This window comes from Pomacea canaliculata, linkage group LG6, assembly GCF_003073045.1.
Source record: "Pomacea canaliculata isolate SZHN2017 linkage group LG6, ASM307304v1, whole genome shotgun sequence".
Taxonomy (NCBI): Eukaryota; Metazoa; Mollusca; class Gastropoda; order Architaenioglossa; family Ampullariidae; genus Pomacea; species Pomacea canaliculata.
In genome coordinates, this window is record NC_037595.1 from 19,137,000 (window position 1) to 19,161,378 (window position 24,379).

Sequence of the window (24,379 nt, forward strand, 5' to 3'; positions counted from 1 at the left end):
TAACTAATAATTTCTTCGATTTATTTATTTTTTTTTAGTTTTTGTTGTACATCATCAAAGCATATCATTACTCTCATTGTCGTCAAGACGATCACGATCATTATCACCACCATCGTATGAACCAGCGACAACTCCACAACCATCCAATGCTGATGTGATTAGTTCGAGATCTCCTTTTAATAAATTAATAAGTGATTATTTCCCCTAAAATCTGGGATAATATCCCTTGTTTTCTCAGTGTAACAATTGATTATCTTTTCACATGACATAAACTTACAAGGTTTCAAAACAGAATACTAGTAATCTTTTTTATTTTTATTTTATTTTTACAATAAGTGGCTAAATTTACTATTCTACACTTTTTGATTAACTCATTTCAAGTCTTGTTTTCCTTTTTGCTTAAAATTTTCATCTTTCTTTGTTTTCTTGGGCTTAACTACAAAGTGCTTGTCAGACAATTTCAATGTGACGAGCAGATTAATTTATTTAAATATGTTTTACGTTTGTGTTTCTCTTCCTGAAGTCATTGGAACTTAATGTATGACATCTGTTTTCTTTTTCAGCTCCTGATAACTGTTTAAATTACGAAAGTACTTATCATATAGTTAGAGGTAACAGTTTACATAGAGGTAGTAAAGAAAGTAGTTAGAAGTAACAGTCTAGATACCTATTGGTAACAAACCATAAAATATTATAGTCTTTACCTAGAAAATACTTAATACCAGTTAGATATCTTAGATTACTCATTGCTATAACAGATAATTAAGTATTAATTAGTGATCATATAAAAGCCATGAATGTAGGTGAAGTAAGTTTGAGAAATTGCTATTAGAATACCTGTATTTCGGTGTGTTTGAGTTTATCCAGTTTGTCTGATTGATTTTTTTTTCTCTCCCTTTTGTCTGTCTGCCTGCCAGGGATTTTGTATGTCTTTCTATTTTCATTCCCTCTGGTGATCCTCTTTAATCTTCCCAGTTTCTCGTTTTGTAAAAAAATGAGAAAAAAGAGCTTCTTGACAGGACGCGTCGTGATAAAGCCAATCTTTGAAGATTTAAGATGAAGAAAAGAGACAAACATTCACACCACAGGAATCCTTTGTCAGCTCCGTACACATCAGTCAGACCAGAAGCCAGGCAAAGTTTGGGTAAAAAAGATTTACCACTCTACCTTCTGGACCCAGATTTTCTCTCAGATGCCTTCAGTAGTCCCTCCATCCAGACTCTTCCTACGCCATTTTGCTTGGAGACTGCAGAACGGATTGATAAAAGACAAGACGAGGGCAAGGCGGGAATGAGAGGCCGGCCTAGAAGAGGATCTCAGAATGGAATAAATTACAAAACGGCAGACAGGTCTGATGGAGGGCTGGCTTGAGGCGGGGATGACTACAGCTCACATGACTGTGCACCGGGTTCAATGACAATGTGGCGACTTCTGTGTTCGACTTTAAGAACAAACAATGGCCAGTTCAGATTCCATCCTTAAATTTCAGATTATTACCTCCCAAGAGTGGAAAAATGCTTAAAAACAAATTCCACCGAGAAAGGTCCACTGATTGTTTCAAGTATACGATAAATATTGTTGCCACTTCCTTCTTCTTCATCGACTTTCTCCTCCTACTATCCTTGTCTTCCTAGTTCTTCTTTTCTCCCTCCCCGTGATCATCATTTTTTTGAATGTTTTCTCTTACCCACACTCACAAAATGTATTTGAAGTAGTAAGTAATGGATGTGGAGCCTGGTAGTGGTGCTATAAATAGCTTGCCAGGAGATGATGGCGGTAACAACTCTTCAGATCACACAAACGAATTAAATAAGAAAGAAAAAAAAGGAATATAAAGAAGATCGATTGTTAGACAATAGCACAGTCTGTAGAAGATGATGTTTCTGAATTATTTATGCAGTTCGCACAAGCTCGTGTTCGACTTCGAAACGTTGCATTGAAACCTTGTCTGACAGACGGGTGAACGAGTTGTCTGCCCCAAGGTTCGCCGCTCTCCACCGCCGGCGTGTTGATTTAGCTGCTCATCTAATCTTTGCTTCTGAAAGCCATTTTTCGCCGTAGCTTCTGTCGGATAGTTGGGTCGACTTTTGCAGACGAGGATGACATACTATTACCTGAATCAAAGATAACTGGATTAAACGTGTCGTTTATTACCTCCCCTTCTTTCTAGTCTGCCGAAGCTGGTTTGACTAGAGTATATATTACTATTAATAGCAGACTAATACTTGACCCATGCTTGGAAGCAATGCTCATGGAAGACAGACTAAAGATCAAAAGGACAATAATGGAAAACGGAAACAAAAGACAAGAAGAAGAAGAGCACAGGAAGACAAACAGGGAGGAGGAACCATGTAAGATCATTCTATCGAAGAATATGTGCAAGAAAAAGTTCATTGCAATGTGGACCTGATGAAACCCCTTCATCAAAGTCGTCTGCTGTTACACTGCCACCAGCCTGTTGATGCGAATGAAATGTAACTGATGGGAAGCTGCTGGGCTCTGTAGCCGACTGTATCCATGTTCCTGGCGGCCATGTGTAACACAAACCTAAGCTCCAGCCCGTGTAGAGGGAGTCAGGCTGTCAATGGGATGCAATGTCGTCTGTTAAATGGTCTGGTGACTTCTTTCGGGGCTTGACAAACTTCCAATAGGATTTTTTCTCTTTTTTTTCCTCTTTTTTTTTCCCCTTTTCTATCACTAAGATCGATTTTGCGTGAGTGAAGATTGTGGTTGTAAATGAAACGCCAGAGACAATCAGATTGATGTCTTGAGTGTCAGACGTGTGAGAAAAAAAATCCTTTCTTTTGTATTAACATATTGTATATAGTATAGCTTTTAAGTAAAGTAAAAAAAAAGACATTTTAGGTTTTTGCGTATATTCATTAGCATAAAGAATATTGTTAATAATTTAGCTAATACTATTTATCTCAGAACTTATACTGATCATTATCAAGCTGGTTACTATATTTTATTATTTTGTAATCATTGATGTCTTTAATACTGAAACGCAAGAATATTTTTTAAATAACCTTTTCAGAAATGCATCTCTTTCTCGGGTTCCTAATACTTTCTAAATGCTGAAGTGATACTGATGGTCTATTTCATTTCGTAAGATCTTCAAGAGATATCATGTTGCATAGGAAATTGAATATATTGAATTTATAGTGTTCATGAATACAAAATTAGCAAGCAACATTATCAAGATGCATGTCATTGCTATTGTTCTGTCGATATCATCAGCAAGTATAAACTTGGAGCTTGGAGTGCTGATGGGATGTGAACCTTGTCTGTGCAGGTTGTGACTGCGTTGTGTACCAGAGTTATGGACTGAACGACGGCCAGTTCATCTCCCCGAATTTCCCAGAATTCTATCCGCCTAACACTAACTGTATTTTGTACTCATTTTTTGGCGATGCATTCGAAATCATCGAACTGACATTTTTGGAGTTTGATCTTAGAATGCCTGCTTCTAACGGGTAAGTGGGAATGTTCTGAAAGTATATAGTTACATCGTTTATGCTTTCATCTCTATCTCTCATTTTTCTTTCTTTTCACACCAACCTCACGCACGTATACACAAGACTCACATATATATATATACACACGTACACACACATACACTACACCTACCTCTGCACACACATATATACACATATACCACATACACATACACACATACCTTTATCCCTAATAATAAATTTATTTTTCCTTTATTTTTACTCTACCGATTTTTTTGTTTTTAGTTTACCTGATTTATTATTTGTTTGTCTTTGTACATTGTAGTAAAATGTAGGTCTTGTTGATGTCTGTTGAGCTGAAGGACAGCATTGGGTAGGTGGACAAAGAGGTTGACGGATGAAGTAGAATGATGGTGGTGACAGTAGACGAGCCACTCCAGCATTTTTGTCTGTCTCGCAGGCAGCGCCAAAGATAGAAGATCTTCTTTAAACACAAAACTAATGGAAATCCGGAGAATCAGCCAGGTCTCCCCTTGAAAGTAATTGAAGGTTTTCTCGACGGGTATGTGGGGTGGAGGTGATGTTTACTGTGCGTGTGATGCGGACCTGGTCCGTCACGATGGTCTCGTGATCTCTCGCGCGACTGAGTCGACCTTGTCTAATGCTGACCTTTTTAGACCTGACCTCTTTGTGTCTTGAGATGAAAAATGTCATGCCTTCCGGCCATCCTTGAGATTATGTTTGTATGATAAATACGTTGGCCTTTGCTAATAACCCTGACTGAATGAATTTACTGTAAGTGTAGTGTAACGGTTCTTTGGCTCATTGGAAGGAAGGAAGGAATCAAATGATTACACCTAAAGATATCTCGATTACAGTAAATAATATTAGTTTTATCTGATTTTCATTTGTGCTGAAGAAGCCTTATCTTCAGACTATCAGAGTCCAGAAAACATAATAAACAAAATATTCTCTTTAAGTTCTATAACACCAAGAGATAAAGAGGTTGGTAAAATAGAAGAATTTCTTTTTTATTTGATTGGGAATCGTTTCCTACCATCTAGTCATTCGTGACAGTGTAATTATTGCTCTTAGGATATATAAGTCGTTTAAACAAATGACTTACTGCGAGTGTAAAATGAAACTACATAATTTTGTTTAAGTCGTTTTAAATTTAATTCTTAAAAAGTTTCATTTTCGTATAAAAATTCCTCCCACCAATACAAAGACCAATTTTTTTTTTTTCCCATCAGACTATCACTCAAACTTACCACCACCAACTTCATCCCACATCCACCATCCCCTGTCCAGCGGCTACTGACTCCGTGTGTTACTTTATCTTGTTAATGGGAATTGTCGGTTAGAACCACCTGAGGTTGCCGCCCACCTTGAGCGCTGCGCAAAGTCTCCTGGGATGTCGTATGGGAAGCCTCGCTCAGCCAGGCTCTGGTCGACACATCAAATGACTCAGCCATCTAACACCTGAACTGAAAAACTAACGAGCAAAAGAAACGAATAGTGAAAAAGAAAGAATAAATTAAGAAAGAACAAAAGAAGACTGAGTAAACGATTGAACTAGATTTAAACAAACGAGTAAGAATGAAAGAAGGTAACAAAAGAAAATATAAAGTAAAAAATGACAAACGAAAAGAAAAACAGTGAATTATTGAATAAATAAACAAATAAATGAATAGACGTATGAACTAATTAAGAAATAACAAGCAATGGTGAAGGTAAGAAAAAAGCACAAATGAAATAAAATGAGGAAAATATTAACAATTAACAAACGAGAGGATAAATAAAAAAATGGAGAGACTGAAATGAAAGAAACGCACAAAGAAGTGGAGAAAATCCTCCAATACTCGTTATTCCATTATTGTAGTTGACCTTTGCGTGCACGTTCAACCGTGAGCCCTGCCATACATCTAAATATATGTAATGCTCGTTTATGCGCGATTATTTGTGTAGAGGTCAGGAACTTTAAGCTATCTACTTATTGCAGTTCTCTGCAATGAATATTTTTTGTATTAAGTATTACATCCTCCATAACTCATAACCACATGTATATTTTGTGGACAAGCAATACAACGGAAATCGTATGCCAAATCCCTCGGCTCTGCAATTACCGATACAAATCGTACTAAAGGGCAGACGAATCGTTGCACCCTAGAGGAGCGCGTGCGGAGGAGAGTTTTCACGAGCTGCTGCCAGCCTCGTACTAACAGAACGAACACCATTTTTAAGTCGTTGAAAAATTCTCAGTCATGCAAAAATGATTCCTTATTGGAGCTTTTTCCCCTGTGATCTCACTCTCAGATGTCTGTGGCTCTCTCAATTTCATCTTCGTGCCGCAGCATGCTTCACACGCCAACATGGTGCTCTTGGCATTTCCGGTCACGATCGATAACTCGCATTCTAGTTGGTTAAGTGAAAAGTTGAGAAAACACGGAAAGGTGGGAGGAAAATGGAGAAATACAACCTTGAATGTGAATGTGAACAAAAGAAATAGAAAAAAAAAAGATTAAAAGAAATTCAAGAAAAATTTAAAAAGAAAGAGAGCTGCATTGAGAAAATTTTCAGATGTGAGGAGTAACAGATGGAAGATTCTGGGTTATATACGTTTATTGCTATATCTTGATAGGATGTCACAAAGAAATAGAGAGAAAGTGTTTGTCATGTGTAAGTATGTATTTGTGTACGTGTGTTTTTATGTGTCTGTGGGAAAAGTCGAACTCGAACTCTTTATGGACGTCTGGCCATTACTGAACATCACAAGGTGAGCCTCGTGTGTCTGTGAGAGAGAGACAAAGAGAAACAGAGAGAAAATGCAAGTATTTGAAAGAGAAAAAAGCAAAAGAATGAAGAAAAGATGGTAAAATTTGAATGTCTGCAACAACAGAGTATAGACAATACGGATGTTAGGAAGGAGGGTAAACAAGAAACAAAAAACAAACAGAAGAACTAAATGAGAGAAAAAGGAGAGGGTACAAAAGGGTTCACTCCACCTATTGATTTATTGCATTTTTTCTTTGTCTACCCGTCAGAAGTACTTATGTCTTTTTTTTTTTTTTTTTTCTTCGGAACATTTCTGAAATGCCATTTCGTCTTGTCTGAGTTTTTTGTGACCTAAAACGGATCTCATCAAGAGCGGGTGGGCTGTTAGAGCAGAATAAGATTTATCGTGAGAACAAAGCCAGGATGAAGTGATTAGCACAAAAAACTAATAGAAGGTGATTGGCCATGGAAATGAAATGCACAAGTTGTTGACCGAGAAATCTTCGGAGAACGCCATCATAAGAAATAGAACAGGTCTGTTCTTTAACCATTGTAGATATTCGTCCATGAATTAGGCACGTGCTTGGAAAATAATATTAGTCCTCGTTCTTGCCCACCAAAAATGTAAGTACCAGCAAAACTTTAGCACAATTACTGACTGTTCCCTGGGGTGCGACAAACAAAAAGGCAGCAGGCCATGTTGCTGTCATTATCTTCGCGGTAGGTCAGAACTTACAGGCGAAGTTCAATTCCTCACTTCCTGTCATCACAATTCTGCTGGCGTGAGCCTCGATTTGTAGCCTTATACAAACACCCTCCCTTTACCCTCCATATCTCATCCCCATTATGTCTTCTCTCCCTATCTCTCTCTCAGCATTTGAGCGCTGTAGGACCAGTGTTGGGATCATTGTTGGGACTAAGTTGAGATCACGTGATTGCTTACTCGCTAACCATGGGTTTTATTCACTGACAACTGTTACTTCTCTAACTAGAAAAAAAACCACTTTGCCATTGGCAATAGTTTTTGTCAAAAGTCTAAGAATGATGTCGATAATCATACAATTTCCTTTCAATATTTTATGTATTACATTCTGTCTTCAATTTTCACAATCAATCAGTGTACCAGATTTTTTTTTTCTTTTTTGCCCACAATCAACAAGGGTTGAGCTGAAAACTTTGAATAGATTGAAACGTGGTCGATACAAATAAAAGTTGACAAATTCAGACTGAAAGAGCTGTGACTCAGAAAAAAAAAAACTTCTGCAGACTCGAACTTTCTCATTCTCTTTCCCTCTAACTCTGTCTCTGACTTTGTCTATGTCTTCCCTTGTCTTTCTCTCTCTCTTGGGTGTCACCTACCCTCTACCTACCTTCATAAAGAAATGTTCTTATGAAATGTCATTTGGCAAATAAATATATCATTGTTCTCCTCTCTCAATCTTTCTGCCTTCCTTCTTCTATGTCTGAAAGACAGGCACAATAACTCAATTTCTAAAATGCCCGACACTGAGAGTGCAGGGCCCTAACTCCCCGGTAGATGGCGTTGGTCTGGCTACCGGCTGTGCCTGTTTAGACTGGTCGTTGCGGAACTGAGAGATTTTTAAAGATTGAGTGGCCAATGACTGAAGGAAGTTCAACATCTTCTCCAGACAAATCCTAGGGACTGCGAGACTAGTGTTTTGTCTGTCCACACGATGGAAGTCACACACTGCTTATTCTTCGCAAGGGGCAGGTAATTCTGTCTGGCCACCTGTTGGCACCAAGTGGTTACCGTTAACTCTCCGTCGTAAATAGAATCGAAGAATTGCACTCAGCAGACTTGAGAAAACAGTCAGGGAGAGTTTCAGTACAGTATATGTGCACTCATTGCACCTAGAAGCATGTCCACGCACGCACTGAGGTATGGCGGCTTTACTTTGAGTCATGCACGCACACACTCATGCACACCTTGAGTTTTCAAAAAGAGAAGTTAACTTCATGGCTTTTTTTCAAATTAAAGAAGAATTTCCATCTGTGAGTCCTTGTGAATATGAAATACAGAACAGAAAAGATGTAACAATGCAGCTGTTTAAATTGAAAAAAATTCAAGACTAGCCAAGGGATTGCAGCTTCCAAATCTTAACTTTAGTAAGAAATCTGTCTTCTCCACGAATTTTTAAATGGACTTTTTTGGATTCAAACTATAGTCGCTCGTAACATAAGACCCGGGGTACATGGGTATTGTAACTTGACTGGCCAGCGGATGCTAAAGAAAAATTGATAAAACAAAGAAAAAGGTGGATAGATAGGATTACTTCCACTGATCTGTACTTCTTGTAGGGAAGTAGAGCATCATTCCTTGTTTTGTTTTTAATCAGTAATTGCTCTGGAAAGTGGGAATTCATCTTGGCACTGAGAGAAGTAAATATCTGTCTCACACTCTGTTTCTCTGTAAAGGCCAATGACCAAGTTTATTTATCCCGGTGGGCAATAATAACTGGAGAACTGTGCTCAGTTACAGCTTGTTACCAAACGAAAACAGCGAAAAACAGAACAAATGCTAGTTGTAAGGAAAGTGGTGCATCATATCAAAACACAACACGCGCCATCTTACATCTGAAATGTTTTTAAGGCAGACCTACAACATGTACACCACGTGAGCCCCTCAACTGAGAAATAATCTGTTGTTGTGCTACACTTCTGAGGTACAATTCATTTCAAGTACTCATTACATCTGTGTACAAGCATAACATTCAGTTTGCTTGAACTCAATTTCTGGCAAAGACAAAATGCTAGAAATTTCTTTAACAATTTGCTGATTATAAAATAAAATCAAATACATGTCTATGAACAATGCTGTTCAAAATGTGAACACTTACCGTTTATTTAACGAATTTATCTAAATATAGACAGACAAAAAGACAAACCAGAAATCTTTAGAATAAGCAGAATGTAGAAGGACGTGGTGGTGGAAGTGAGACGACATAAGTGTTGTCATGGATCTCTAGTGCTTAAATTCAAAAAAAGTGTTGTTGTTTTTTTTTCGTGTAGTTAGTTCCTGACCTCCTATCCTGACCTCAGATTCCGTGACTTCCGCCCATGAATTGACTTTCCCTGATCCCAGTTTTTTGTAGCTTCTGATTGGCCTCACTTCTCGTGACTGCAGTTTTGGGGCTTCAGACATCGTGGCCTCACTTTATGGTTGTTTGTGATAATTAACGATGTTGGTTCCTCCTTTCTGCAGCAACTGTACCGACTTCGTCCGCATTTTTCAAAACCTGGAGAGACCGGAAGTGAACGAAAACAGTCCTTACGACGTGGAGCTGTGCGGCAACTACAGCGGGCTACGGCGGAAGAAGTTCTACAGCTCCCATCGCAGCCTCATTCTGGAGTTCCACACGGACAGCCCCACTGGTCAGAACAGACAGTACAAGGGCTTCCGAGGTATTTACCGCTTCCTGGACAAGCGTAAGTATCTGTGTGGAAAGTGTAAATAAAGAATGTGAATGGACGTGGATGTGAGAATAAAACTGTCTTACCGTCTGCTTGTCTGTCTGTCCCTCGACTTTTCATTTGCTCACTGCATGGATCCCTTTATTTTGCAGACCGTCACCAAAGTGGCTTTTAAAATCAGTTTTAGTTCACGATTTGCAAATAATAAATGTCTACTTCGTGTTTTAGTTTTTTTTTAGAGTTAATCACAAACGTGTGTAACTCTAATTGAACATTCCTGTGAAATCATCTGACACTATTAATCAAAAAGGACAATAGCTGTGTGCTCTAAACATTTACAGAAGGAGATGCAAACAGCTTGAAAACTATATACTAGCGATTAATAAAATTAAATAGTAAAACTGGGTTTACAGGATGTAGAATGACAGTATTTATTACTTTCATCATCGATAATCACACCAAATACATCAACGTCGTTTTCCTTGCCCTGGGTAGGGTCCGGCAATATCTGACTGTCGATAAAAATCCATAAAACAAGTAACTTCATTAATCACCTGTCGAAGGTGACGAGAGAACACAAAGCATTGATCCTGAAACATATTCAATAATTTCAAAAGGTCATCAAAACTGTTACAATTTATATTTAGAACCAGTTAGGTGCATTTATAATCTTCTTTGCTTTTAATAGGACAAGGACAAAATAGAATTGTTAAGAAATTTTTTCCGGTAAACGGGCTACTTCTCATTGTTAATTCTTGTCTTAATTGACTTGGAAAGGCCTGCCAGGGAATACTGAGTTCGTGACCCCGGAATTTTGACATCTAAACCGCTCAAAAACTCGTGACAAGGAGCACAGCAATTACCCGAACAGGCTTAACCTCTCTATTAACATATTTTACTGCGTCTCTCTGCATCTTCTCAACCACAGAGCTCGTGGCAGAAGATGGCTGTTTCATGTTCTGTCAAAGCCTGTTGATAGAAAAATTTCTTCTGCCCTCCCAGCAATTGTCTGACAGAAACGGGTAGATGATTTATTATTGGGGGTAGAGATGACGGAAGAAGAGTGTTGAGATTCACCTTTTCCATCGAGTGCCTTAGAGACGGTGGACTACTTACTGTTCCTACCCACGTGACCACTAGATAGTCTTACTTTTGATTCTACTCAAGCGAGTACGATGGCTGACAACTGTCTGCTTCGTTTCTTAGCTTTTATGTTTTCATTGGCGAATAAGCAAGGTAAACCTGAGCTCTCGTATCTCTCTCACTCATGATGATGTATCACTCATGATGATGATGATGATGATGATGATGATGATGATGATGATGATGATGATGTGTACTAACAATAAACAAAATATGGCAAGTCATGTGAACAATACAAGACACTTCTATGGTTTATTATCAATGACTGTAAACGTGTTCTTGAATCTGTCTCCCTCTACCAGACGTAGAAGTAAGTAAGTGTATTTTTCCTACTCTGTATCCTCAGTCCTTCTTCCTACTCTCATCCACCATGTTTGTGTATTTCCGGAGCACGTACTGCCCTCAACTCTGCTCTGCAGTTTTTTCCCAGATTTCTGGCATGTTCTTCAAAACTGCCTGCGTGTATCAGTGTCTTTCTGGAACTCCATTTCGGTTCCTGCACAGTGCAATCTTTTTTCAAATTGCTGTGGCAAACTGCTCTTGCCAGTTCCGGCTTTTTTTTTTTTTTTTCTTTTTTTAGTCTGGATTATTTTCATCGGGGTATAAAACCTGGTGGAATCTCTGACATTGATTTTATCCTTCTTTTTTTTCTGTCGCCACTGAACTCTGTTCGCCATCTTTCTGACCCCTTTGCGCTTAATTACTCATATCCTGAAACCTCTCCTTTCTTGTCTTCTCATCTCCCTTTTCTTTCTTTGCTTCTTCTATGGCTCGTCAATTGTTCGTTCTCGCTGTTCTCTCTTTTTTTATGTTATTTTCAGAATTGACCTTTTCTTCTATGTCTTTAACATTTTCAAATCCTTCTCAAAGCACATCACGGTTGTCTTTCTTTTATTTCTTTCATGGGAATGATGGAGGAGCATTTTACTAGTTTTTTTTTTTAAAGGAAGAGAAGAAAGTACCTCTTTTATGGAAACGGAACATTGATAGGCAAGATTTCATCCTGAAGGGCGCACTTTCTGGTATTTTTGCTCCTCTTTCCTTTTTTAATGTCTGCGTTATCTTTTCCTTCCCCGCTTCATCTCTTCGTCTCCTTCAAAGTCATCTTTAATATTTAATTATTTTGATTCCCTTCACCGCTTCTCGCGCTTGCAATAAAGTGCTATGACACTTTTTCAGCATTTTGCGAGTTCGTCTCATATTTTCTAATTTTCCCATTTTCATTATAGTTGTTTTTTCTGGGGATGGTCTTTATTTTCAGCAATCCATTGCTCTATTTGCATTCGATTATAGGATGTGTGAATGGAATTATGTGAATCTTTCTTTCTTTCGTTCATGCTTTCTTTATACCACACATTTACTTTCTTTCTTTATAAACTTATTTCTTTCTGTCTGTCTTTCTTCCTTTCTCCTCTTTCTTCTTTTTATGTCTTTTTTCTAACTTTTTTCTTTTCGTTTTATTTTATATGTTGTGCCTTATTTCCATTCTTGCTTTCTTTCTTCTGTCTCTATTTTTTCTAATTTCATGTTTATGTATAGTTTAATTATGTAATTTATTTTCTCTTCTTCTTCAACATTCTTTATTTGTTCTTTTTAATTTTTATTTCGTATTTGTTTTATTAAAGTTCTCTGTCTTTCCTTCAGTCACTTGCCTTTCTCTCTTTCCTTTTCTTTTCTCCCCTTTAGTGCAAGTTTTTCTGTTCTATCTTTCTTTCTATTTTTTCTTTCTTCTTTATTTAATATTTTGTCTTTTTTTTCTCATTTCTGCCTCCATTTTCTTCTTTTTCTTAAATCTTCTCCTGTATTTCGTGTTTTTACGACACATCTCCGCAATTCTATGTTAGCATATGCTTATACTTTCATTGTATTTTAGGACAATGTGATTTGTTAATGTCATCGCATTTACATTCCTGACAGCTTTCCACGCTGTGTATAACAATATTTGGATTTTACGGGGCGTGGATAATATTTTTAATGTTTCCTTTAAACATGTAGTTATTCTAGATGTTGACATTCCACGTTTATAAACATCGCTAAATTTATTAAATGTATTTTATTTTCTTCTCCCTCTCGCATTTCTCCGGTTGTCATAAAGACCTTTTTTAAGATTTATGGTAACATTGCTGTTACCACCTAACACAGTACTTACATGAGGTACAAGTATTGGTACCATCAAAGACCAATAATAAACTGTTCATTCCTTTTTCTTCTTTCTCTTTTACTTGATTGTTTCTCTTTTGATTCCTTTAACCCTTAGATGTTTTGTCTTTCTGTTCTTTTGCTTTCTCTTTAACTGTACTACTGAACTGCTGGCTCTACTCCAGGTGGAATGTTTGACTGGGTATAACAATTCTCTTTGCCTATCACAGGTGTCTATGCCTACCTGTTTCAGGTAACTTCGTCACCAACGGGAGTGCCAGTCGAAGGACAACTGTGCACATACGAGTTCCGCAGCAACGCCACCCACAAACGGGGTAGATTTTTCTCCCCCTTCTACCCGCAGAACTACAGACCCAACGCACGTTGTAGATACAACTTCCACGCGGAGCGAGGGGAGGTCATCAAAATCATCTTTGCTAATATTCAACTGCATCATCGTGGTGGCAGGTGAGAGCTGCACCCTCCCAGCCATCCCCTCCTCTTGATACTAGAAGACAGTGTAGCCTAGTGTCTGTACGCTTTTGTTGCGGAGCAAGAGGTCGCTGGTTCGAGACCCTCTGAGATTTGCCGTTTTGAACGCTGGGACCTCAAAAGATGGTTTAACAATCGTATTTTCTGTGAGGAAATGTGAGTGCAAAAGCATATATCGTCTAGACACTCTTCACTTAAGCCTTTTGTTTCCTTCGAAAAAAAACTCACCGAGTCCACTTAAATTCACGTGTTCCACTAACTTTGAATATTTCACTAAACTTGAATATCTTACTGAATTTAAATATGTCGCTGAACTCAAATATAAAATTTAACCTTAATATCTCACAGAAACTTATAGTGTGTAGGTAAATGAAAAGGTATATCCCTCCGTCCTTCTCTCCCCTGTTTTTTTTTTTCTCTTTCTCTTTCTCTCTCTCTTTTTTTTTTTTTTTTTTTTTTTTTTGTCCCCTGCTCGTAAAAGCTAGCTGAAAGGATAAAGATCCGGATTTATGACTCCTACCAAGACAACCAACCTCTCCTACAGGAGCCGAACGTCTTGCACGCAACTTCCGAAAGGGGGAGACAGTCAGGGAAAGATAAGTCTGCGACCTTCCGGCATGATTCGTTACTATGGGAACGCCTGTAGCGCGGAATGGATTACGTTATCATGTGCCTTCAGTCCGTTTTGTCTAACGCCCCTCTAGAGCCGCTCAACGACCCCCCAGGTTGGTGTAAAAACTCGGACTCCCTAAAAGTTTCCTTTTCCTGTGTAAATGACAAGTTTACCAATTTTCTTTTTCGCGGCTGCCTTCGGTGCACATTAAAACGCATGTATTTATTGGCAATGTCTAGACAAGGATTCTGATCCCATGAATCACTTCTAATTATCGTGAGCCCCTTGAAGAAATAAATTGTATCACTGGGAATTCATGATTAGCCTAACAAAATTTCATTCTCTCGTTTGACATTTGGAAGATTATAAGATGTAGACTTTTTTATCTCAAAAAAAGAAATCTTTATTATCTTGCATCAGGGGAGATTATGCGTCTGCAACAAAAAGAGCAAATTATTTATTTCTTAAGGTTGTTTTTTTTTTTTTTTCTCCTCCGAATCTTGTTTTTCATTCTCTTCCTTCCATTTATTAGTGAAGAAGCAGGCTCTGACCTTTAGAATATGGCCATGATGAGGTTCTAAAGTCAGACTGTCTTAAAAATAATGAAGTTCAAATACTAATTGGCAATAAGAGTAACCCGTTCTGGAATTTGCCGTAGAGCAGTCGTTTTCAAAACGCCGTAGCAAAGAAACATGATGTGTAATATGCTTTTATTTATTTATTTAATCTTTCCTTACAAGTTCCCGAGGACATAGTAGAAAGTGGTAATCATTTCACTTGAAACTGTCGTCGCTACCAGAATCGTTTTATGTTTTACAATACGAAATGCTTTCCACAGATTGCTTGCAAATAAAAGCTGCTAACATTTCAGCAAATAAGCTGCCAAGAACCTGCGGTCAGTCTGATGATGTCTTTCCTAGATGTAGTACAAAAGTTTTATGAATGAGATTTTTGAGAGAGTGATAATGCACGACACTATTTTCTTTCTTAAATTTTTATATCGGCAATATTTTTTGCTGTTTCATGCAAATCTTCGTGAAAAATGTCACGGGAAACAAGCAGCAGAAACTGTTTACTGGCTTAACAGCAAAGTGTGTCGTCTGCAAGTGATCTCCCATTTCGTCCACAACTTCCTTTTTATTCATTTTCACAACCCGCATTTTTTCTATAAAACAGGCATAATTCTAGTAGTGTTATCTCAAACGGTGTGTATTTTTATATATTGTATGGATTCAATGACATCAGACTATAGATGTGTATAATTAGTGTCTTGATGCAATGTCACGATGCAAGGGAAGCAACTGCTCTTATGCTACTTCCTAACAGTAAATAGCTTTGCTTCCCTTGCGTTCAGTGCCAATCTGTTATTGCCGGTTTGTAATAGTTGTTATAGGATTAATGTTTCCTATAATTTATTTAGAACAACATAAGGAGTAGTCTGAAAAATTGTTTTAAAAAGATTCTTGAAGAAAACTGGAATGCAGAAATTAAGAACACAAGAATGTATTTGAACGAGATTTGCTTTCATCTAGTCTGGGTTTTTTATTACCAGAAAAGGGGATATAATAATTATATCACAAAGTACCAGGTTGACGGTCAGCCCTGTAAAAAGTGTCACATCCACAGAAGTGTTGTGAACAAAGGCAGGATTTGAACCTTACAGACTGATTGTAGCAGTAGCAAGAGAGCTTTTAAACCACATTACTAGATGATCAATCCTAGCAAATTAAACAACGTGAAATACAAATATATTAAAAGCTTTAATAACTCGTGAAAAAAATAAAAATAAAAGTATTTTGCAAGGTCATACAGCTGGTCACTCGATTTAGTTAAAGATAGGAAAAATCAATTCTTTAAAACGTCTTGAAATATTGGTCTGTGCATTATCAAGCAAACATCTGAGCTGCAACCGGGGAGGCAAGACGTCCCATTTAAGGGAGGTAAATCGTTTTGTAACAATCTCCCATGAGCAAAGTAAGAAAAGAGTTATTTCCCTTAGCCGATAGTTGCTGGTTCTCCACAATGAGTGCATGTAATGTGTCTTGGTTTCACAGTGAATTCATTTAACCATAGATGTAATTGAAAATGCATGATCATATACCATTTTCATATCTTTGTAGTATGTAGAATGTTTTCTAGGAAGCTAGACAAGTCACCAAGTGTGTGAATCGTCGACTGCATTCAAAATTTGACGAGAACAAAATTGTTAATGTACCTGTTTACATATACATACGTTGGCTAATGTGTATTTCTAAATATGTGAAGGTGTACACACGTGTTTTTATGTCTAACTTGTTGCTAAATTCGACTTTACTCGTCTCTCCAAATTTAACAACAAACTGTGCTAAACGTGTATTATTAAAAAAAATATATAAAAAGAAAAAGAGAAAAGAAGGTAGCTCACTGCTGACTTTTGTGTGTGATTTTTTTTTTTTCTCATTTCCTGCTCTAGCCAGGATCTTGTCAGGTAATCAAGATATAACCTGTTTCTATATTACACTTACTATTACATAATTACACTAATCATTATTTTTACTGACCTGTGCTCTAAGTGTTCAGGATCCTAATTATATACTGACAGTAGATGATTCACTATCAAAACTGACATTAAAAGAAGTAGCAGCATAAAAAAATTAACCCTCCATTGTTCTCACAAACATTATCTCAATCATTGTCATGTGGTGCTATCACCATTCTGCAAACAGTCATCTTTAGACTAGTATTATACTCTGGTGTTACTAATTATGTTGCTCATAACATCAAATGTTACAACTACTAATCAACCACAACTACCTCGTTTAGCTCTTCGTTTGAAATAAATGTAAATAACATCATATTTTCCCCCTTTTATGCGTGTAGCATGTTTTTTTTTTTTAATCAAGACGTTATGGTCAATTTTATGATGTTGCAAAATGTCCTTTCAAGTTTTAAGTTTATTAAATGATTTATATTAAAGCTTCAGGCGCTACGAAATCTTACAACATTTATTTAGTTATCTGATATTGATTTTCTTTAAAACATCAGTTTTACTGACTTGTAATCAATTTAAAAAATAAATGGGAACTGTACAGCCAGAAAATAATTTCAGTTTTAACAAGGCTGAAAGAATTACCAAGTGTTTTAATTAATATGTATTCATTGATTTCTATATCAGCATGATTGTTATTTTCAAAGTCTTTCGAACTCAAGTTGTAAAAGTGATTAAGAATTTGTTTTTTTATCAATGATACACTAAACAATGCAGATAACAATTGCGAAAGGTCATATTTTAATAAAAAAAATATTGGAAAACACATTGTCTAATGTCATTTCATGTTACTGAAACTTTGCAGAATAGTAATTATTTGTTTTTCGTAATATGTTAACCTGTTTTTTATCATTTGTACAGTTACACTGTACTACATGTATATTTTTATTTTATTGTTTATATATTTGATTTTAATAATTTGCATTTAGGATTTAATAATCAGGCAGGCAGTAACAGTTATGCGGTGCCCTTTGACCTAAAATCTCTTCTTGACCTCGTTATATCAGAGGGTCATCACTGTCTAACAAATCACTGTATTACCTGTTGCAGCTGTTTTAACGCACCTGATATAATTTCTGTATATAACGGCATCGACACAGACAGTACCATCATCAAGCAGTTTTGTAGTTTTCACAACGGAGAAGAAGTTTTATCAAGGGGAGACAGTCTACTTGTTACGTTTGAAACGGACCGCAGCGCTGAGGAGCAGGGCTTCGCCGCCACCTATGAGTTTGTGGGAGAACACATGGATGTAACACCAGTAGTCAGACATCCCAATAACACAAGTGAGGCTAAATATTTTTTAATTATGTCTTTCGTCTTTGTAATGGTTTTTTTTCTATCTCTCTCGCTGCTTTGCTTCCTCCAACCCTCTTTAGAGTCAAGGTACCCTTTTTCGCTAGCTTTGTCAGTTGGGGAGATTGAACTGCGCTACACGGGTATCGAACCAGAGCGCCTCTCAGTTCAGACGCCAACGCTTGGCTATCCACTCACCCGAAACAAGAATAGCGGATAGCAAATAGCAACGATTAAAAGATTTTATGAATATACACATGGAAGCTCCACTATCGAAGTCCCAGAGGGTGAAAGCGCAGTCAGGAGCCGACTTAAAGAGGGAGCTAGAAGAAGAAAAAAAGAGAGGGACAGACAGAAGAAAAAAAAAACGCAGAAACAGAGAGATGCGTGGGGGGGGGGGAGGGAAACTCTCCTTCATCGTCACTGCTTATTACAGAAACGGAGACAAAATGTGAACGCTGATGAGAGGTTTCAGGTGAATATGACACGTGTCATGAGATAAAACGTTTTCTCCCAGTATCCGAAAAAAAATGTTTCTTTGAATCCGATCAAATTCCTCTAACGTCTGCTCATTACGGAGACCCTGGCACAATTTAAAAGTGGAAGGAAAAAAATAAATAAACTAACCCTAGCACGACTCGTGGCATTAAGATAACTGGCAGGAGTTTTTTCGTTTCAAGGGAAATAACCAGAAAGGTACTCCTGCAAAACTATATCGCACTTTCGTCCCCTTCATTGTCTTCAGTGTGTGGGGTTTTTTTTCTTTGATATTTAGGCATGTTAATGAATCATAGAATATCTTTAATCCGTAGTAAGAAAAATGTAATGGTTGCTTGCAGTGGTGGTTTTTTTTCCTTTGATATAAGCTGTTTATTAATCCCAGTTTTCTCTTTCAGTCCACGATGGAAACTCAGCGACGAACTGTGAGTTATTTTCCTTCCGTTTCTTCTTTACTTATTATTGGTTTTGTTATTTTAAGTATAAAATAATTACAATATCTGACGGTATTGACTCATACTAAAATACTTTTTCCTTTTTTTCTCTCTCTCTCACTCTGTTCACCTCCATCTCATTCTCACACACCCACACACAGATGCACACAGCGCACAAAGACACAATCATGCACATACATAAATATCGAGATTATTCTTGTTATTGTTGATAATGACGATAAGGCTTATTTTCTGTCTATATGTATGACATTTCCTTCTCTTCATCTTATTTTTCGTTTATCTGTTTCTCTCTTCCAAAGTCCCATTACTCCTCACCGCCGCCTGCTAAAAATAAATCTTGACAATTTCTCCTTTGCCAACAAAAAAGTCGTTTCAGAGATTCGATCAGAGATTTGATTCGAGTTTCAAGTTCACGAGAAAGTCAGCAGTCACAAGAAACATTCAACAAATACTCGCCCGTTAAGGACTTGTTTTTATGGTTTTAAAAATAAGACCCTAAAAAACACATCGGACATCTTATTAAAGTGACCCGTAAGTTTAAGTCTGACGTCACTTCCTCCTAGAAACAAAGTTCCTGAGCTTCAGTTTCAGTGCGCATGCGTGGAAATGGCGAAGTTACAAGAGTGCGCGACTTTGAAGCGTGAAGAAAGCCTGGTTTTCCGAGATTTGATGTTATTGATTTCTCCACGAGTCTTTGTGTCAGGAGCCCGGGATTTTACTGGAGCGTTTGACATGCGTGAAGCCACTTCGAAACAAGTTTTGCCTCCACTTGCAGAATAGCTTGACAGGTTGGAGGATGCCTTGAGTAATGAGCGTGGTCAGGGAAAGTTGGAGGAGGAAGTGGGGGTTGATTTGTCTGCAGTGGTGGTGGTGGTGGTAGTGGTGGTCACCTTGATGCAAGCCTGTGCCGTGGTCTTAGTTGCCATGGTGACCCTGATCTATCCTGCTTGTTGTTTTATTGATGATCCGTTGAAGTCTTGATCGGTTGGGTCTTCACTGTGGGGTAGAAATTTCTGAGAGAGGTCAAATTAAGTCGTGACATTTTAAGTCAAAATATTATAAATGTCGTGTTTTTGACAAACTTCTTTTTGATATTCATAAATAATTATATTCTTAGCATGCAGCAAAAAAATTAAATAAATATAGTTCCAGATTAAGTAAATGATCGATCGAGTCTAAAAGAGTTATTTTTCTTCTCCTTCCTTCCCCAATACGTGGCAATGCAGCTGCAAGATTTATAACGGGGGGACGGGGATGCAGCAGACTCAGCGTGGCGCCGATTTCGCGGGCCTGGAAGGATGAGCGATGAGTTGGTGGTAAGACCAATGACAAAACATCGCCACTTCGATCAATAGGACAGCATCAGAAATTCCACAAACCCAGGATGTCGTGGCTCCACTGGCAAATGGATGGCCCTGCTTGTATGACCCTCTTGGTGATAAGACTATGAAGCCCGCCAAGGGCCATAACCGTTTGAGGTGCTGGGTGGTATCTTGGCGAAAGGCTGTTTTCAAAGAAAACTTCCTTCTGTATTGGAAATTGGCGACGGCTCTTTTTTATGGCAATGACCGCGAACGGAAAATGGGGGAAATCTGCTTTCAGCATCGAAAGCCATGTCCTGTGGGAGCCACAAAATTTCTGCAAAACTGTGAACTCTTTAGATGCCTTTTCCTTCCTATCACTTCTAGAGTTATACTGGTTATCTGTCTGTCTCCAGGTCTGTTTCTATGTCCTGTTTAATCTTAACCGTTCTGTTTGTGTGTCTGTCAGTTTATCTATTACTGCTTCTGTCTCCTCTCTGTCTCTCTCCTTCGTGGAGTCACAGAGGTCATCATTAACTACAGTTTGGTTTCTATGTCACTGCTTTCTCTGTGATGAGTACTGAGGAGACGAGGTCCAGCTGTTATCATTTCAATACATTTTTAAAGGACTTGTCGATGTCTTGTTTTATTTGCATGCTCGTGCATGTCACTGGTAAATTGAAACTAGCAAAATTCACATCCCGTGTGAATAAAGATGTGACTGACTTCACTAATTTTTGCTAAGTAGTAGAAACCAACTGGAACAAAATTGCAATCACTATCTTTGTATTCATGAAGGTAGCTGGTTATTCAATCATGATGCTATTTTTGAAATATGAAAAAAAACTTGTGGCAGATTCCTTTTAACCACGCAGACTGACTGACAAGTGAATAAATTTTGTCCAGAAATTCGTAAAGTGAGTATTTCATATTTAGCTGGTAGCAAGTTACAAAGATTTTCAACAATTTTCAGCAAAATTTTGAGACTGTTTATTTTTTCTGTTAAATAGGCACTGTAATTTTTAAACTTGAATATGTTTTAAACAAAATAGTGGCAATCATTGGTAATAAAGTTTAGGCAAACATTATAGAAATAAAATTAATTTTCAAAGAAATCAAAGCATATATATTTTCAAAACAAATAATAGACTATCTTCGTATCAAGCGAGAACATTTTTTCGCTTTGACGTCAACTGAATTCTTTGACTGAAATCCATTTTTCTTTTAACTGTCATTTTCTGTATTTTGGAATCTCTTTGAGGCAAGGTAATCAAAAAATAAAAGAAAAAATAGGGCGAAAACTGAGCTACAATTAGACAGTACTCACCCATTTGGCCGGTCTGTGGAGACGGCAAACACTGAGTGATTAGCTGGTCTGGAACTCGCCCTGTCCTCAGCAGAATCGATCAGGGTTTTGAGGACAGATTCAGGAGGTGTGTCTGTGAAGCAGCCAGAGCTCTTTGCAGCAGGACACTCACAGCTCCAAGCAAATTCATGGCAGATAAGTAAGAGAAAATGGAAATGTCAATTCTTTTCCATTAATTTTTTTTATATATTAAGCACTTCAGTATCGCTGGGTCCTGCATATGCAAAGTCCGTGCATATGTGAAAAGAAAATTTAAGTCACATTTGATGAGAGGTGTGCTTGACTGGTTTTCGTGATTGAAGAGCTCCTTACCAGTAATGGTCGCCACAGATGTGTCTAGGCTTTGATGTCCAAATCACCCGACTTGTCTCCCTTCCGCTTCGAGACAGAAATTAGTTTCCTTTCGTAAAAGAGCTTTTAGTTCTGTCTGCTGGCCCCCAAGTTCTAAGAACTTTCCTCTCGGTACAGGAAGAGACGATGGAGATTTTTTACACTTACTCTTTAGAAAAAAAAATAAAACTAAAATGTTTACAAGAATCACGAAAAACTATTTTTGATTTTTCTTTTCTTCTTGATATTTTGAAGTGTATTTTTCCAAAAATAACATTCATTTCTTTTTGAAATTAAAAAAAAAAATTGAGTGGTGAGTTAAGGCGGCGTACAAAGGAGAGAAATCCTCGGGCTGTGGAAAGAGGATTCTTAACGACTTATTGTAAATAAAATAACAGACTGGTTCAGAGAAATAACGGGAATTTTATGGTCAATGAAAAGGTTGTTTTAGAAAATGTCAAAAGGTCAACCAAAACAGTTCCATTATCTGTCAGTCCAATCCCATACAAATCTTTACTTGGGTACTTCATTATGTAGAATAAATTTTCGTATTTGCCACCTTTTGACAGGTAACTTTTTTGTATCCACATTCGCAATCCTCCTGGTAATGTCAGAAATATTGCATTTTTCACATCGGCGCCTTAAGGATTGAGTTAAAGGTTGTTTTTAATCGGACAAATATGGTTTGACAACGTTTTATATGGCCGTCAGGAAAGCAGTTTGTCAAACTTAGTCGGACATTTCTTTTTATCTTTGGTTAAGGAGGAAGTTGTGATCGAGACTGGAGAACAAGGCATGGGTTGGCCCAGATGTGTAATCAAAAAGGAGAAATCTATTAATCTACTCAGGATTATACACGTTCAACGAATACAAAGTTTTATTTAGAAACTGCTTAAGTAATAAATATGTAAACTACTTACCGTTTGTAAGATAGAAGTCTTGAACATTGCAACACACTGCTGCCGTTGGAAAAAGGAGAAACATTTCATGTGTTCTTTTTATCTGTGTGTGTGTGTGTGTTTGAATGTCCGCGAGTCTATGTGTGACAGCCTGTTTATCTAAGGTACATCCAAAAAAGCACGTGACATATATTTTACGTAAAGTAAAAAATTCACGTGGTTGCAAGTGTCGATAGAAGCCATGATCAAAGCTGTACGACAAGGAGCTAGTCCAGAATTTTTCCTATTCAGCTACAAATCACTTAATTGTTGTCCATCTTTATCTTCTTTTATCTTTTTTTCCTTAAGCTCAGAAGGACAGCTCCTGTATAAACGTGCCAAATAAATCACGTATATATTAACAGTAATCACATCAACAAAGAAATCCAATCCCACAGACCACGATCATCTTTTTCTTGCTTGAATAGTTTTCGCCACCTCGCCATTAGAAGAAAGAACAGGACATACCCTAACAGACAAATATCCAGTAAGACACCCTTAAGTCTGCTGGCTAATCTCAGAGGTGACCTCGCTGGCAATAAACCATATTGCCATGTTCTTTGTCCAAAGCCTCTGTGGACAAGGGGAGCTCACTATAGCTTCACATCTCTACAAAAAGAATGTTGCCTAGAGACAGCCTGTTCTTTTTCTTCAATTAGCTGCCCCTTCCCATGGGCAACAGTAATGGATTCATGCTGGAAGAATACTGATGAATGTGAAAGGGGTGGGGTGGGGAGGAGTATTGAAGGGAATCTCTGGTATCGACATTTTTTGTTCGTAAGTGCCTTTTTAGCTGAAAGGCACAGTAGCAGCAACACTTGTAACAGTTACTGCACCTCAACAAAATGGCAGACAGTGAAACTGGGATCTTGTGGAATCTCTGGAATGTCGCTATTTAGTTTGCTCTTTTGTGGTCTTACAATGTACATTCTTTCTGTCGTCAAGATTCTGAAAACATAGGAACGACTTGGTGGTCAACTTCAAGCCAATATCGTTCAAAGTCCAACAGCTGCTAGAAGTCTTCTTGAGAACCAGTCTGAAATTAATTGCCTCAGAAGTTAAGAGTCGTGTTAACAGAAATTAAAAATACATTAACAGCTTTTTGATTGCGCTGATCCATTTTAGTGGCTGCGTGAAAACCTAAAGACTAAAGCAAGCTTCTGTCAGTTTTTTTTTTCCGACAAAATTATTGTTTAGTGTTCACTAACCTTCTGTTAGAGATTGCATATTACTTGGCGTTCCGTGAAGTAGTCTATTCCCACCTTTGTGACACTTTCCACATATGGTAATTGCCAACACTATCTTTCATGACATTAACCACGAAGTTCAAAGACATTCTGCCCAAATAATTTTATGCGTCATTGATCTTCACCTCCTCCACCATATACTTATTAAATGTTTTGTATAATAAAATGCAAACTCGTTTAACAAGTTTTATAAAATACATTATTGAGGTATTATAATCTATAATACGACATTGACCCATTCACATTATGCGACAGTGACCCGCCGAGAAGGTCCAATCTGTCCCTCAAAACCAAATTCATAGTTTCATGATGCCTGGCGATGACCCCCTCCCGATTTCTCTTCTAAAGGCGCCGGCGGTGTCTGCGAGT

The 24,379-nt window shown here is 37.7% G+C and overlaps 2 protein-coding genes across 2 annotated transcripts in view; both read left to right on the top strand.

Annotated features, from left to right (window-relative positions):
- LOC112566221 overlaps window positions 1–13,337 on the top strand; it is a 194,924-nt gene extending 181,587 nt beyond the window's left edge. Inside the window, exons 7-10 of the mRNA XM_025242262.1 lie at window positions 564–611; window positions 3,296–3,476; window positions 9,457–9,680; window positions 13,201–13,337. Coding sequence (XP_025098047.1) covers window positions 564–611; window positions 3,296–3,476; window positions 9,457–9,680; window positions 13,201–13,286 — 539 coding nt within the window. The 3' untranslated portion in view covers window positions 13,287–13,337. The remainder of the gene's footprint in view (window positions 1–563; window positions 612–3,295; window positions 3,477–9,456; window positions 9,681–13,200) is intronic.
- LOC112566220 (suppressor of lurcher protein 1-like) overlaps window positions 13,284–24,379 on the top strand; it is a 30,046-nt gene continuing 18,950 nt past the window's right edge. The window contains exons 1-4 of the mRNA XM_025242261.1: window positions 13,284–13,415; window positions 16,505–16,519; window positions 17,630–17,865; window positions 18,772–18,798. Of these exons, the coding sequence (XP_025098046.1) occupies window positions 17,826–17,865; window positions 18,772–18,798 (67 nt within the window). The 5' untranslated portion in view covers window positions 13,284–13,415; window positions 16,505–16,519; window positions 17,630–17,825. The remainder of the gene's footprint in view (window positions 13,416–16,504; window positions 16,520–17,629; window positions 17,866–18,771; window positions 18,799–24,379) is intronic.